Source organism: Falco rusticolus, chromosome Z (genome assembly GCF_015220075.1).
Source record: "Falco rusticolus isolate bFalRus1 chromosome Z, bFalRus1.pri, whole genome shotgun sequence".
In the NCBI taxonomy this organism is placed as follows: Eukaryota; Metazoa; Chordata; class Aves; order Falconiformes; family Falconidae; genus Falco; species Falco rusticolus.
The window spans coordinates 54,191,067-54,205,492 of record NC_051210.1 but is presented as its reverse complement, the minus strand read 5'-3'; the positions used below and the strand labels follow the sequence as shown (position 1 = coordinate 54,205,492).

The following is a 14,426-nucleotide window of genomic DNA, read 5'->3' as shown; positions in this document are numbered from 1 at the left end:
GAGTGGTCCAGGCATAAAGAAAAGATGTCTATAATGCAAGGCAGTGTTTGTACACTTACAGGCTGAATTGTGAGCTGGAAGTAACTCATTACTCCCATTATATTTTTTTTTCTCTAAGAATCTGTGAAATGTTACTACTTAATTGTGTAAATATCTAACTGAAATATTTAATACTGGTGTTTACTACTTGTATTGCATTGAAAAATATGAATTTTAAGAATAAAATTCCTGTGCAAAATCTGGTATGCACTAATGACAGAAAATCTCCAGTCTGTCTAAAACTAGTATCTATGTTTATGGAACATTATCATCTGTTCAGAGTATCTTTTTACAAAGTTCGTAAAAACAACAGTAAGAGAAATCAATGACTGAACTTTTCAGTTTTTCTGTGCTGACAAAAACCATTTCTACATGAAACAAGCACTTTGGAAGAGTGAAATCTGTAAAGTTTAGATGAATAATTGTTTGCAGCTCAGTAAAACACTAGCAAATACGGTGTTTGTAGTAATTTTGTCAGTTCTAGATTAGACTCGTGGGCTAACTGAAGAAGCAGAGAGCAGGTTTTATTTTTCTCCCTTATTCTCACACCTCTGGCTTCTTGACTAAGTATAAGGAGGTTAAATAAGTAAAAGAAATGTCTTTTGAGTTAATGTAAGTAAAAAGTAGTGTTGTCCCAGGTGCTAGGGTGTAGTTAAGCAGATTTGTTTCTTCTCTGTTAGAAGAATTAACTTGTTTGAAAAGAGTAGTTCATAGCTGAAAAAAGAGTTCTTGTGGAGAGGGTAAAAGGAAAAAAAAAGGAATAATGAAGAATTCTGATTTTTCTTTTTTTCTTTCTTTTAAAATAGCTGCCTTTTTGTGCTCCAGTTGTCCTAGCCCAGTCTGTTGAAAATGTATGGACTACTTGCAGGATCAACAAACAGAAACGCCACTTACTGGAGGCTCTGTGGCTCAGCTGTGGTGGGGCAGGTATGAAAGTCTGGCTTCCCCTGTTTCCCAGAGATCATCGAAAACCGCATTCCTTTCTGTCAAGACGGATCATGCTGCCTTTCCACATCAACATATACCCATTGGCTGTTTTGTTTGAAGATGCCTTGGTTCTTGGTGCTGTTAATGACACTGTGCTCTATGACTGTTTATACACTCAAACCAGTGCTAGAGAACACTTAGAGGTTCTCTTTCCTTTCTCCATTGTTGAGAGAACCTCTCAGATCTACCTCCATCACATTTTACGCCAGCTCTTGGTTAGGAACCTCGGTGAACAAGCCTTGCTTTTGGCCCACTCCTGTGCCACGTTACCATACTTTTCTCATGTACTAGAACTGATGCTTCATGAAGTGCTGGAAGAAGAAGCTACCTCGCGGGAACCCATTCCCGACCCACTGCTTCCCACTGTGGCGAAGTTCATTACAGAGTTCCCCCTCTTCCTGCAGACAGTTGTTCATTGTGCTAGGAAGACAGAATATGCCCTGTGGAATTACCTGTTTGCTGCTGTTGGAAACCCAAAGGACTTATTTGAGGAGTGCTTAATGGCCCAGGATTTGGACACAGCTGCCTCTTATCTTATTATCCTACAGGTAATGGTACTTACATATTGCAAGAGAAGTGATATTTTCTAGTGTAGTATTTTAAAAATATTGTCATACCGAAGTTAAGACATGTTAAAACAAATCACTTTTAACAGTTTTCTGTTGAGCTTATGTCCAGTTGTGAAGGGGGGGAATATCATGCAACGTAAGTAGTTAGTTTACTGTTATAAAAAGGAATATAATAGCTTGAAATATGCTGCTTCTAATCTCTGGTATATTTGACTGTGACATGGTGTGGTTTGACTTAATAGGATTTTTGTTGCTTGATAGCAAAAGCAAGTAACTTAATTATGTTTTGTTACTTGCAGAATATGGAAGTTCCAGCAGTTAGCAGACAACATGCTACTCTCCTATTTAATACTGCCTTAGAGCAGGGAAAGTGGGATCTTTGTCGTCATATGATCAGATTTCTTAAAGCCATTGGTTCTGGAGAAACAGAGACACCTCCAGCTACACCAACAACTCAGGTTTGTAATGAGAACAGCAAATACTATGCATCAAACCTTTTATGATTAATCTTGCTACTATATAGCATGTTTGCTCCTTTGACTGTATGTTTTGGTTTTCTTGGTTTTAGGAACCTAGTTCAAGTAGTGGCTTTGAGTTCTTCAGACATCGCAGCATTAGTTTATCCCAATCAGCAGAGAATCTTCATGGCAAGTTTAATTTGACAAAGACACTGAGTATGCCCTCTGGCCCATCTGGAAAAAGGTAATTGGTAGTAATACCTTCTTCCTGGCTTTGTTAGGTACTAACTTTCTCACCAATTTAAGTTATAGGAGAACATTATATGAGAGTTAGATTTGTCATAGTCTCCCTCCACATCCCTCTGCATGTGTCTCTTCCCGACTGTCAAAATGTCTGTGCCTCTCTCTTACGTTCTTGGGAGGATATTTTCTCACACATGTAAATACACATGTGTGTGTTTGTATGTACACATACACAGGCACACCTAGGTAGATACTGCTGACCAAAAACCTCTGAATCCACTGGATGTGTATGTAGTAGTTTAAATAGCTAGCAAGACCATGCCTTATATCAGAATGATCTGTTTTGCTAAAAGGTAAGTCTTGAACAGCTCACAGTACTGCAGCGTCATAGCATACTTTGCACTGTGATACTGTGCACATCTTGATCTAGCAGTATGTTGCCAAGCCATAAATAGAGCCTTTACCCCTTGGAGTGAATCCCGCTTAAACTGCTGTGTACAGAATACTTATTGATCTGTATTAGTGTTCAGAAGCAGCACTGAGCTGGGATTCGTTGTTGTCTTGGTTTCACTTTTTTGCCCATGTAAGACTTTCAGAACAATCTCAGTAGAAATTCAGATGCTTCTATTTAGTGATTTTCCATAGAGAGTACAATCTTAAGAGTTTTGATAAGCATTAGTCTAGGACCTTTCCTGACTTGTTCTCTAAACCTGTTTTCTCAGAAGTCACTTTGCAATGGCATCTGCCTTTTACCTCTCCTTTACTTTTTTCTGCGTTGCTGAGAGTTTAATATTCTATGGACACTGCTGCTGTTGTAATGTCCTGCCCTTATTTCACTTACCTGTTGAGACAATGGGATCTTTCAGAGAACATAAATAGCAAGGAACAGTGGAAACTGCTTTTATTGGTGTATAGAAAGCTCCCACTACCTAATGTACTGTGGTTGTGGTCAACAGCCATTATGACTCAGTTTTACCAGTCTTAATGTCCCTGTTCTCTGCTCTGTCTGTAGGTGGAGTAAAGACAGCGACTGTGCTGAGAACATGTACATCGACATGATGCTCTGGCGGCATGCTCGGCATCTGCTAGAAGAAATCAAGCTGAAAGACCTGGGCTGCTTTGCTGCACAGTTAGGCTTTGAGCTGATCGGGTGGCTGTGCAAGGAGCGAGCCAGAGCTGCCCGTGTGGAGGATTTTGTGTTTGCTTTGAAAAAGCTGCACAAGGATTTCCTCTGGCCATTTCCAGTCATACCGGCTTCCTCCATTAATTCACCTTTCAAGAATGGAAAGTACAAGACAGGTGCTGTAACGTCTGAGTTGATTTGGAATAAGTTTTCCTTCTGCTGTCCTGTACCCATCAGTCTGAGTATGTCCTTCACATCAGTTCAACCAAGCAAAGAACAGGCTGAGGCTTTTTGGACAGGTTGAGGCTTGTCACCTTCACAGCTTTCTCCCACAGAGTGTGTTTTTTGAAGGGATTCTGTTTAGCACGAACAGCATCTCTTGTGTAGTCTGATTACACTACTGTTTCTGTTGAGGTTTCTTGCTTTCTCAGGTGCACTGAACTGGGTATCACTTGTGCAGATGTTGAGTTGAACGTGGATATTGCTCTGTGATGGAAATTCTGCTACAGAAATTTACTAAAATCAACATTCTTACATAGTTTTTAGATTAGGTTTTGATGAACTTTTTAAAATTTAAAAAAATAATGTTTCTAATATTTGAAATTTGCTTTATGTTGAAAGGGTAGGAATTTTGACTACTTGCTGTAAGCCTCTGTTGTATTATTAATCTCCTAGCTCGCTGGTTTACCTTCTTATGGCAAAGTTGACACTAGCTACCAAGTCTTCCTCTTGGTAGTAGCAGCACTGTTATTTAGTTCTATTGATGCTAACCCTTTACCAACTGATATTTCTTTTATGCCAGTGCATAAAAAGTTGATCAGAAATTCTTGAAGGACCTAAACTTGGTGCATTCCCTTGCTTTTGGTGATCCCTCAGCAAACTAATTGAATATTGACTTAGATACGAGTTTTAGCTTCCTGAAATGCCTGGAGAGAGGTTTCCAAATTTCATGATTACATGACTTCTTTTTGATGGGTTCTTGGGGTTTTTTTTCAGCTGTGGGGGAGCAGCTGCTAAAATCTCAGTCTGCAGACACCTTCGTAAACATGGAAATGGACACAGGGGTTTCAAACACACCTCGGAGTCGCAGCTGGCTTGGCACTATCGGCTCCTCTCAGAGGGAGATTGACAACGTTTCATCCCATGGACCACACATGCAAGATGCATTCCTTTCTCCTTTGCTAAGCAAAGGTTAGTCACTCTTCCTTCTGTCTGCTCATTGCAAAAATGCACCTGGAAGTACACACACCTTGGTATTTGCATGCCACTGCTCTATTGTTGCTTCTCAACTGCTGATAACCGTAATGGGGGTGGGGGTGTGTCGCAGGAAGAGGACTTGTTGAAAAGTGAACAGAAATTTTTACAACAGAAAGATAATGCCCATGTCATACATCTTTATGTACTTTGAGTATGAAATTGATACTTGCTGAAGTTCCTGTCTATGGTGGTAACTCAAAATTTAGTACTTTTACAGTCTGTCTGAGAAGAGTGTTCTAAGTTTTTTCTATCTTTGTCTCTTGCTCAGGTCAGCCTTTTCCACGAGTTGGCACTGTTCTAATGCATGAACGTTTTGCTTTTGGATTTCTTTAGAAAGTTATGAGATAAATTCTTCATTGAGAAAGTTGAGAAAACGACAGTCCCATATAGTTTTCTTTTTCCCTTATGGCTTTGCTTAAATCACTTTTCTAAAAGCTCAAATGATTAACAGTTTAGGAAGATACAAAGGGGAATATTAATCTGTATGCATCTTTTCTGACCACAGAGGAACATTTTCAGCAGTGTCTAGATCATCTAATTTCCACTTTATTAGGCGAACGGCTTAAGTACCTAAGTGTGAACCACAATTTCCCTGAGATGCTTGTGCCTCCTGTGACAGTCAGAGCTGCTATTAAAAAGTGAAGGAAGAGTGAGGTTCTGTCCCTGTGCTTGGGCACTGCCTTGTTCTATTTTCACTCCTGTTTCTCATGTTTATTACTTCTGGAGACTGCAGGAATGCATTAGGTTTAAATAAATTTGTTACAGAACTCTCCAAAAAAATGGAGAAAATTTATTTCTCTTTTCGTTGCACTATTTTGTCCTGCCACTACTGCTGTTCCTATAAACAAGTATCTCATGTTTTTTTCTAAGATGGGTGAAGACCTTTGAGTTCAGTGGACATTTTGAAGCAGTTTATCCTAAAGTTAAAACTAAATTAATAGTCTTTAAAATGTTACAAGCTGAATTCTAATAATAATAACTTCGTAAATAAATAAGCCAGCAGTGGCATTCATGGGCAAGAAGCTAATAAAATTACTTTCTGGCTTTGTAAACATGTTCCACAGAAAAGTTGCATCTACTTTAATATGGCAGCTGTTCTGGAGGGTAGGTGCCCTCATGACTTCACTATGACTTCATAACTCACCACTGTAATGGTTTTCACTTTGCTGTTACTGTTCTTGTGAAAATTCTGTGGCTGCATCTACTCTTCACGTTTTTAGTAGAAACACCTCTTCTTGAAATTAGTGCAGGTAAATATTTACATTACCAAGCATTCAGAATGCTCAGAGTTTTGTATGAAGAAAAGAAGTTGCTATTCCACCTTTGTTTTTTAAAAAAGTTAAAGGTTAAGAAGGTGGTATCTTTAGACAGACTGCAACCCTTCCTGCAGACATAAGACTATAGTATGTAAGAGGCTGTCGCTGTGCCCTGACAGTGGTTGCCAACATATCTGTAGGATCCCTTATTGATACTATTCTGCAGAATTATTTTTATTTGATAGAAAAACTACTGCATTCCTGCAGTAATTGTTCTACCATATAGTGTGACAAGAAGAATGCTGAAGTGGGATGGACAGTGTATGCCCGTAGTACCTTATGAGCACTGTGAGCAAAGCAGTACTGTGTAATTTGTTTATTTCTGTAGGAAGTGGTAGTTCTGAAATTCTGAGTCTCATGGAAGTAAGCAGTTTCTTTTTCCCTTATGTTTCTGAGTGTTTTTGATAGGTGATGAATGCAGCATTGGTTCAGCAACAGACCTGACGGAAACAAGTTCTGTGGTGGATGGTGACTGGACCATGGTGGATGAAAACTTCTCCAGTTTAAGTTTAACTCAGTCAGAGCTTGAACATCTCTCTTTGGAACTGGCTAGTAAAGGGCCGCACAAGTCACAGGTCCAGCTGCGGTAGGTAACATAATCTTTGTATTTGAAACTAAAAATTACTAGTATGCAGCATTAGGAGAAAAAAACAGTCTACAGAATCACACTGGGATTTTGTCTTCTGAGTGCAAAAAGTAGTAAGTAGACTGTTTCTCTCTCTAGGTACTTGCTACATATCTTCATGGAAGCAGGATGTCTGGATTGGTGTATTATCATAGGCCTTATCCTCAGAGAATCTTCAGTGATCAACCAGGTTTTCAGCATAATGCAATCCTCTGATATTGATGGAGAAATCTGTCAGAATATCAAGACTGGCCTACATGCTGTTGACAAATGGGCTTCTACAGATTGGTAAGTGTTATTTTCCATGTCATTTTCATTCCAGTTGTAGATAATTAGTTGCCTGAAAAATAACTTTGAGTTATCTCGGCTCTAGCTGAAACAGTTACTTAAAAGCACTTTTACAGGAAAATTCAGGACAGTCACTTAATACAGTTGTGAACAAACTGGAGGGAGTGGGGGTGCTGGGGGGGTGGAGGCGGAACAAACAACAAATTAAACCCCAAACAACAGTGTCCCCAACTTTGTTTGATTTCCCCAACATAATTTGTTTGATTATAGTTGCCTTTTTCCCTCTATTTAAAAGAAAAAAAATTGTACAGGAAGGATTATAGAAGATAATTATTTATAGCAAACATCTCCCAGGAAAAGCTGCTTTTCGGGCATATGACAGAAGTACGCTTTTTGTAATTGACTCATGGTGTTCTATACCATTATTTTCCTAGCCCTGGGTACAAGCCATTTCTGAATAGCATCAAACCACAGATCCAGAAACTAAGTGAAATAGTAGAAGAGCAAGTACAGCCTGAAGCTTTTCAGCCAGTGAATCTTTCTAAGGTTACTGAACAAGCAAACCCCAGAGCTGAGGAAAGCAGGACGTCTTCTAGCCATGGCACTAATCCTCAGAGTGATGCTGGGAGCAGCAATGCAAGCAGGCATGAAGAGGACAAATCTAAGACAGAGGATGAGGATTCATTCCAAGAAGGCAGTTATGACTGTATTGTGTCTTAAGTGGAAGATTAATTACTTCCCAAGCATCAGGTGTGAAAGGAAGCAAACCAGCTCTTAGACATGCTTCCATGTTTTAGATTTGAACTCTTTATTTTTTTAATATTTCAATCTTTGAAATCTTTAGTGGGGATAACTAAGCAGCAGTTTCATCTAATAATTTCAAAAAGAGGCAAGATTTTTTTTTATGCAATCTTCAGACTAGCTTGTAGCTGTTAATACTTTAATAGTGTTGAGAGACAGCGAATACATATGGAGACAGGTTCAACTAATATTCATCAGTACCTTTACATCACCAACACATGTTCTGACGAAACTACTTATCTCTTGCTTGAGTTTAAAAGGCAAAGAGGGGATTAAATTTAAGAACTGTTATCCTTCGCAGCTTGCCTGCCTAAAAAAATGTCTGATCAATGCAGTTCAGATTGGTTTGATATCAATATTTTGTATTAAAGGACTGTAAAATATATTGTATGTTTTTGTGAATACTCTTGTACAAATACTCGAGGTTGTACCATATTTGAAGGTACTTAGATGTATTGTGCATGTTTCTAGATGACTAGTAAAGCAGAGTTGCACTTCTTACTGGATGAGGCATATTTTACTGACCTAACATTGACACAAGGTGGCTTGACTGTTTTTTACTGCCACTTACAGATCTTGTAGTTGGGTTTAAGGGATTGCTGAAGGTTATTTATTTCATTGTAAATTCTTTTCTGAAAAATGAATTTTTAAAATGTAAATATCATCATATACTCTTGCTATGGAAAATTAGTTTAACAGCTCATACTTAAACATTTTTCAAACATTTTATAATATGCATACTTGTAACTAAGACATATTTAACTTTCATACAATGTTATGGAAAGATGGCTGCAGAAGTCTGTTGCTTTGAGGTACTTATTTTTTCTAGCTGCTGTCCCTATGTAATAACTACCTGTAACAGTATTAATTTAGATATTAGCTTGTTTGTACTGTGCAATCTGAAAAATGCAACATTACTCATTTTATACAAAATAAACTAGTTTATTTTTTATAACATCACTTGATTACTGACATGGACCAAACTAGTCATCATAGGGTAGTTACAGCATTTGTTGCTTTTCTAGTGTAGTTACTAATTGCACATCCATTTAAACTCTGAAAATTAAGAATATTCACAATTAAGTTGAAATAAATGGTGGTATAATCATGTTTATTTTCTTTGTAGATAAGATCAAGTGCTTTAAAATGTACAAATATTAAACTGTTGCTTTAGAACGGCTTTACTAAGCCAATACAACCAGTACAAGTGCAATAATTGCGAGTATTACTTTGAAAGCTGGGGATTTTAGTGAATGCAGCTTGAATTTCCATTTAAGAGTTGAAATTAATAATGAAGTTACAGTAAAGAAGTCTGGTTCAAGAGTCCCAGCATTAAGCTTAGTCTGCATTGTAGCTACTGGTTACAGATAATGTCTATCATACCTACATGCCTGTTGTGATCTGTCGTCAAAATCCATTATTGTTATAAGGGGATACTTAAAGCTTTTTTATGATAAAAAACCTGCTTAATCTATGTTAAAAGAAATAAAAACTGTGCTTCAAGTTAATATTTTTCTGTGGTTCTGTGGTAACAATGTAAGTCAAGCCCATCATCAGCTTTCTGCTGATCAGGTTTGGGTCTGTACAAGTAAAAACATGTATTAACTGATATACTAACATTCTTAATATTAGTATCTTACTATTGTGCTACTGTTGTTTAGCAGTAAAATCTTTCTAGTTGTGAAATTTTAGAAGTTTGTACTTCTTTAGTAGTGATTATCTCTATGCAAATCCTATGTGCTAATTTTGTATTTCAATTTCACTGCTGTTATACCTGTAATTAAAAGACAACTGTATTCAACTTTACTTGAAGTTACTCCTGTGGAAAATAACTATTTCTGACTTCAACCCATTGACAGTAAGTTACCAAAATTCAACCAAGTAGTCTCAGAGAAAGAAAGCTGTCAAAGAAACTACCTGATGAAGATTTTTTTAATTTTTTTACATCAGACGCCTATGGCCTGTTTTACAGGATGAAGGCATTGAATTTCCAAGTTAAAATTACCTTATTAGTGCATCTTTGAAGTTACAAGCAGCTGCTTTGAAAAGAGGTGTATTGGGTTTAGGTGGCAAGGGTGTGGTAGCAAGGGTGCTGCAGGGGTGGCCTTGGTGAGTAGGGGTGGCCTTGGTGAGTAGAGCTGCCCATGGCAGCCACAGCCGGTCCCAACAGACCCACCATGGGCACAGCTGAGCCTGTCAGCCAAGCTGGTGCTGCCTCTCTGTAATATCTTTAACAAGGGGTAAAAGTATTGCATTTGGTAGCAATAGTACTATCATTTGACAAAGTCACTGTGTCTTGGTCCGCTTGATATTGCATGAAGAGACGTCCATTCCTTCCAAGGGCTCTCCACAAGGTCACTCCTGGTGAAAACATCAGGTTAACTACCTGACAAGGTTTATTCACTTCGCAGGTATTGTTGCTTTGTGTTCATAAGTGGGTACTATTTCTCCACCACCAGCTTGTGGTCATTGTATTAGTCATTCCTGGATAGCTTCCTGGGGTAATGGTATTGCCCAAATGGACCATAAGACATAGGACAAGATTCATGATTCAAAACAGGTAGTTCTGTAAAAGATGGAGCTAAAAGGTCATGATCCTGTTCCTAAAGAAAACATCTGTTAGCAGGGACATAATTCCCATTCAAATTCCTATGTCTTCCAGGTCATTTCATACAAAGGAGCAAGAATTTGCCCTAAACATGGAGTATGCTGTCTCCAAAATCCAAATAATCCAATAACTCTTTGTGCATTGGTTTTATTTTACGGTGTTGCAAAATCCAAATTTTTCTGCCTGGCTTCTGGCAGTATTTCTTTGTGTCGACGATGCCACTGTATCCCTAAAAACTTCACTGCCTGAGCTGGTCCCTGACTTTGCTTGGATTAATCTGCCATCCTTTGTTTTTCATATGCTGAATTAACAATTCTAATTGATCTTGCACCTCTTTGCTCACTTTCTCCCTGAATCATAATGTCAATATAGCATACTGTCTGTATGGTGGCTGGCGGCGTCAACAAATGCAGACACTCAGCCACTGTCCGGTGACAAATGGTAGGGCTGTGTACCCACCCTTGAGGCAGATGGGTAAAAGTACACTGTCTGCCTTGCCCAGTACAGGCGAGTTGTTCCCAGTGCTCCTCGGCGCTGGGTATTGTAAAGAAAGCTTTAGCCACATGAATTGCTGCATACCAGGTTCCTGGATGTTGTTGCACCTTTTCAATCAAAGTGACAGTATCTGGCACTGTGGCTGTTAACAGCGGAGCGTATTTAGCTGCCTGTAACCCACGGTCATTCACCAGGTCTCATCGCTTTTCTTCACCGGCCACACTGGATTATTCCAGGCAGCAGTGGTCGGTTTTAAAATGCCTGTCTCTAACAGATCCTTTATTGATGAAATTTCCTCATGTCCTCTGGGATTCTGTATTGTTTTGTTGTAACAACTTTCATTGCAGAAGGAATCTGTGTCTGGGACATTTTTACTTTTCCTACAAGTACAGGTGTAGCCATAATATATAGCTTTACTCCAAACTGATACTGTCGGTCTTGTAAATGCAATGTTAACCCTTTTTAAATACCAATTCCAATAATATATTTGGGGATTAGGACAATTGTAACCAGACAGGTTCTTTTTGGAAAATTTCCTATTTTCATTTCAATTTTAGTTTGAACAGCTTCGGACCTTTAAATCACTCTGCATTTCTGTAAATTAAAGAGGCCTCTGCTCCTGAATCTACAAGGGCTCTGACTTGTTGGGGGAATTGAGTCTTCCAATAAATTTGCAGCTCCACATGTGGGTGACTGTCTTTCTTAACCTACCTTTGTATTGGAGCTTGGCCCTCTTTTCATTCCATCTTTTAACTCTTCAAATTACTGAAGGAAGGTTTTGACATCGCGCCAGGGATGTGGCTCGTCAAACTGTCCCCAGTCCTCCCTGTGCCCTGGAAAGTGTGACTCTCCAGTGGGGGCCCTCTGCTGGGGTGTGGGGACCCCCTCCAGGTCCGCAGGGTGGGGCAGAAGGCTGAGCTGCATCCTTGGGCGATTCTGCAAACCTCTGCCGGCTATGGCTATTTACTTACTTGATTTATTTCCTCCTCTGTTTAAATAACCTCCACATCTCATTTGTAGGAATTCCATCAATCTTATCTTGACATCTTTTAACAAAGCAGCGAACATTTCTTTCTGTGAGATTCTATTATTTTCAGCTTTATTATTTTCATTTCTATTACCATGCCCTGTGTTTTGCATCAGATCCCATTCCCCTAAATCTCCCAATTGTTGTACCTTCCCAATTACTTCTTCTATGGGGCTCCCTGTCTCATTTATTAAAAAGTGTCATGATGACATTGTTATATGCAGGCAGAGCAATTTTAATGCTATTATTCCTAACAGGTGCAGTTAACCCAGCCTGTATCATCGTGCCGACGTCTCCTATGAAGGCAGCAATTTTCATCCCTTCCTCTTTGAGACACTGTATGCACTCTTTTAATCTCCTCCTGGCCAGTCCCCTTCCGTTGGGGTATTTGCAGTTGCAACCTGCAGCTGCGAAGGCGAACAAATAAATATCTCCCTCATCATGAATTTGAAAAACATCTTGCACAAAAGAATCAGAACTTGATGTTACAAACTTCTTACTATCTACAGCATCCAATGCAATTCCTGACGCTCCTAAATCATACGGCTGCACCATCCAAGTGAGCAAAGATTCCCTTGATTTCTGCCAGAATCGCTGTCATATCATTAATTTCATGCTGAGTATAATCCTCAATTACATCATGTCTCACTTGCCATCCATCTGGCCCCGATTCTAATTTTCTTCTGTAGTGATGAGTTTTATCTCTACAACCTCAGAAACAAACTCTCCCCCTACACTCACATCTGAATCAGTTGACTCCATGTATCACCGTCCCACTCGTCAGGATCCCACCGTGTTCCTGCCTCAGCAGTAACTGCACATCTTTTCCCTTTTCACTCTACGCCACCATTTACAATACTTACCACTGAGCAACCCGAACCCTTCTCAGCCACAGTCTGGTAAGCATCCAACTTGTATTCAACGAACAATTCTGGCACTGCAACAGGACCACCTCACTTTACAAATTACGTATTGCTCTGACTCCACTTTCTCTACACAAATCTGCTCCTGCTGCTGATGCTGTTTCCTCTAAGCCGTTAGCAAATTCCATCCACAACGCCCTAACGCAGCCACTCCCTTCCCTTTTCCAACAGGTACCTTTTGCACACGTTTTACCACATCAAGGGGTTCTGCTTCTCCCAAGCATGCATCCCAACTTTCACAAAGTCCAGCACAACAAGACCACTTGGTGGCTAAAATACAAGTAAGGCATGTGTTCCTACCTGGGAGTATCAATCGTCACACTAGCGACAGTTGAACTTGCCTCTTTTTTATTAAATACAGACATTTTAACTTGTATCCTGTCTGTGAGCCTGGCTTGTGTTTTGCTGACTGACTGAGTACCAAGAAAAAATGGACTCCAAATAACATATAACAATAAATCTTGTTTATTATATTACAATATAATAAAGTAAAATATCATGCAATATGATAAAAGGAAACAGTACTGGTTATTACACACAATATGATAGAAGAGCAATAGGAGCGATGCACCAAATTGTGACTGTAAAGCATTACAGTGGTTAAGAAAAGGATACATCACCAATTACCACCTTAATAACATCATCCAAGCCCACGCTTCAGCTGGGAAACCCCACTGCCACTGATGCCCGGAGTATCTCAGTAACTGGGAAGTTCCTACACGGTGCCTCCACCCATAGGTGAGGCTTCTGGCCCAGTCCCAGAGCTTGCCTGCCTTTATACTTTGTGAAAACAAAACCAGCTTACATACCTAGTGTATGCAAGGTTTTAAAGTTTGTGCCACATGCAGATCTCATGGTCCATAAGGTCCACACGCACCAATGATGCTGGCCAGATGTCCGAGCATGGTTGAGTTACTGTCACAACACAGCTGCACACCGTATTTGTTGTCTGGGTGGTCCCGCATGCATCCTGCCTGCGCAGGGGGCCTGGGACAAGCACCACCTGTCTGACTCACTAAATGTGATTTGTAGTTGTCCTTGAGCTCACTGCCCGAGTTAAACAGTCCTGATTACATGCATGATCAAAGACTTCTTCATAAGCAGTAATCAATCATTATTTAATAAACTTTCACCACACCAGTCCACAAAGGAGAAGCAGGAGTCTCTGCTCCAGGCACTGGATCCCCTGCAGCCTGTGTCTCCATACAAGTGAACACGTATGTTAACTGATACACTAATGCTCTTAATATTAGTACCCTCCTACTGTGGTTTAGCAGTTACATCTTTTTAGACCATGGTGAAGCAGGTTGTTCCCCCGCATCCCACTGTGGAGCACACCGGAGCAGACAACCACACCGCAGCCTGTGCAGGACCACACGACAGAGGGGTGGATGAGCCCTGCAGGAAGCTGCAGCCCATGGAGAGTTCGTGCAGGAGCCGGTTTTCTGGCAGGAGCTGTGGCTCACGGGGGTTGCAGTCTGCAACAGTCCGTTCCTGAAAGACTGCCCCATCAAGAGGAGGATCCTCTTGAACTGCTGCAGCAGTTCATGAGAGACTCTATCCCGTGGGAGGGACACCATGCTGGAGCCAGGGAATAGTGTGAGGGGAGAGGAGCTGCTACAGACACCATGACCTGACCCTCAACTGGCCATCCCTGATCCCTCCGC

At 40.1% G+C, this 14,426-nt stretch overlaps 1 protein-coding gene across 7 annotated transcripts in view; it reads left to right on the top strand.

Moving 5' to 3' along the window:
• Window positions 1–9,512, top strand: part of RIC1 (RIC1 homolog, RAB6A GEF complex partner 1) — a 53,356-nt gene extending 43,844 nt beyond the window's left edge. For 6 of the 7 annotated variants that reach the window (XM_037373901.1, XM_037373898.1, XM_037373899.1 and 3 more), the window contains 8 exons: window positions 846–1,574; window positions 1,895–2,053; window positions 2,164–2,297; window positions 3,309–3,661; window positions 4,416–4,610; window positions 6,401–6,578; window positions 6,717–6,905; window positions 7,340–9,512. In XM_037373901.1, the coding sequence (XP_037229798.1) occupies window positions 846–1,574; window positions 1,895–2,053; window positions 2,164–2,297; window positions 3,309–3,661; window positions 4,416–4,610; window positions 6,401–6,578; window positions 6,717–6,905; window positions 7,340–7,625 (2,223 nt within the window). In that variant the 3' untranslated portion in view covers window positions 7,626–9,512. The remainder of the gene's footprint in view (window positions 1–845; window positions 1,575–1,894; window positions 2,054–2,163; window positions 2,298–3,308; window positions 3,662–4,415; window positions 4,611–6,400; window positions 6,579–6,716; window positions 6,906–7,339) is intronic. The other variant, XM_037373900.1, reaches the window with a different exon arrangement.
• The last annotated feature ends 4,914 nt before the right edge of the window (window positions 9,513–14,426 follow it).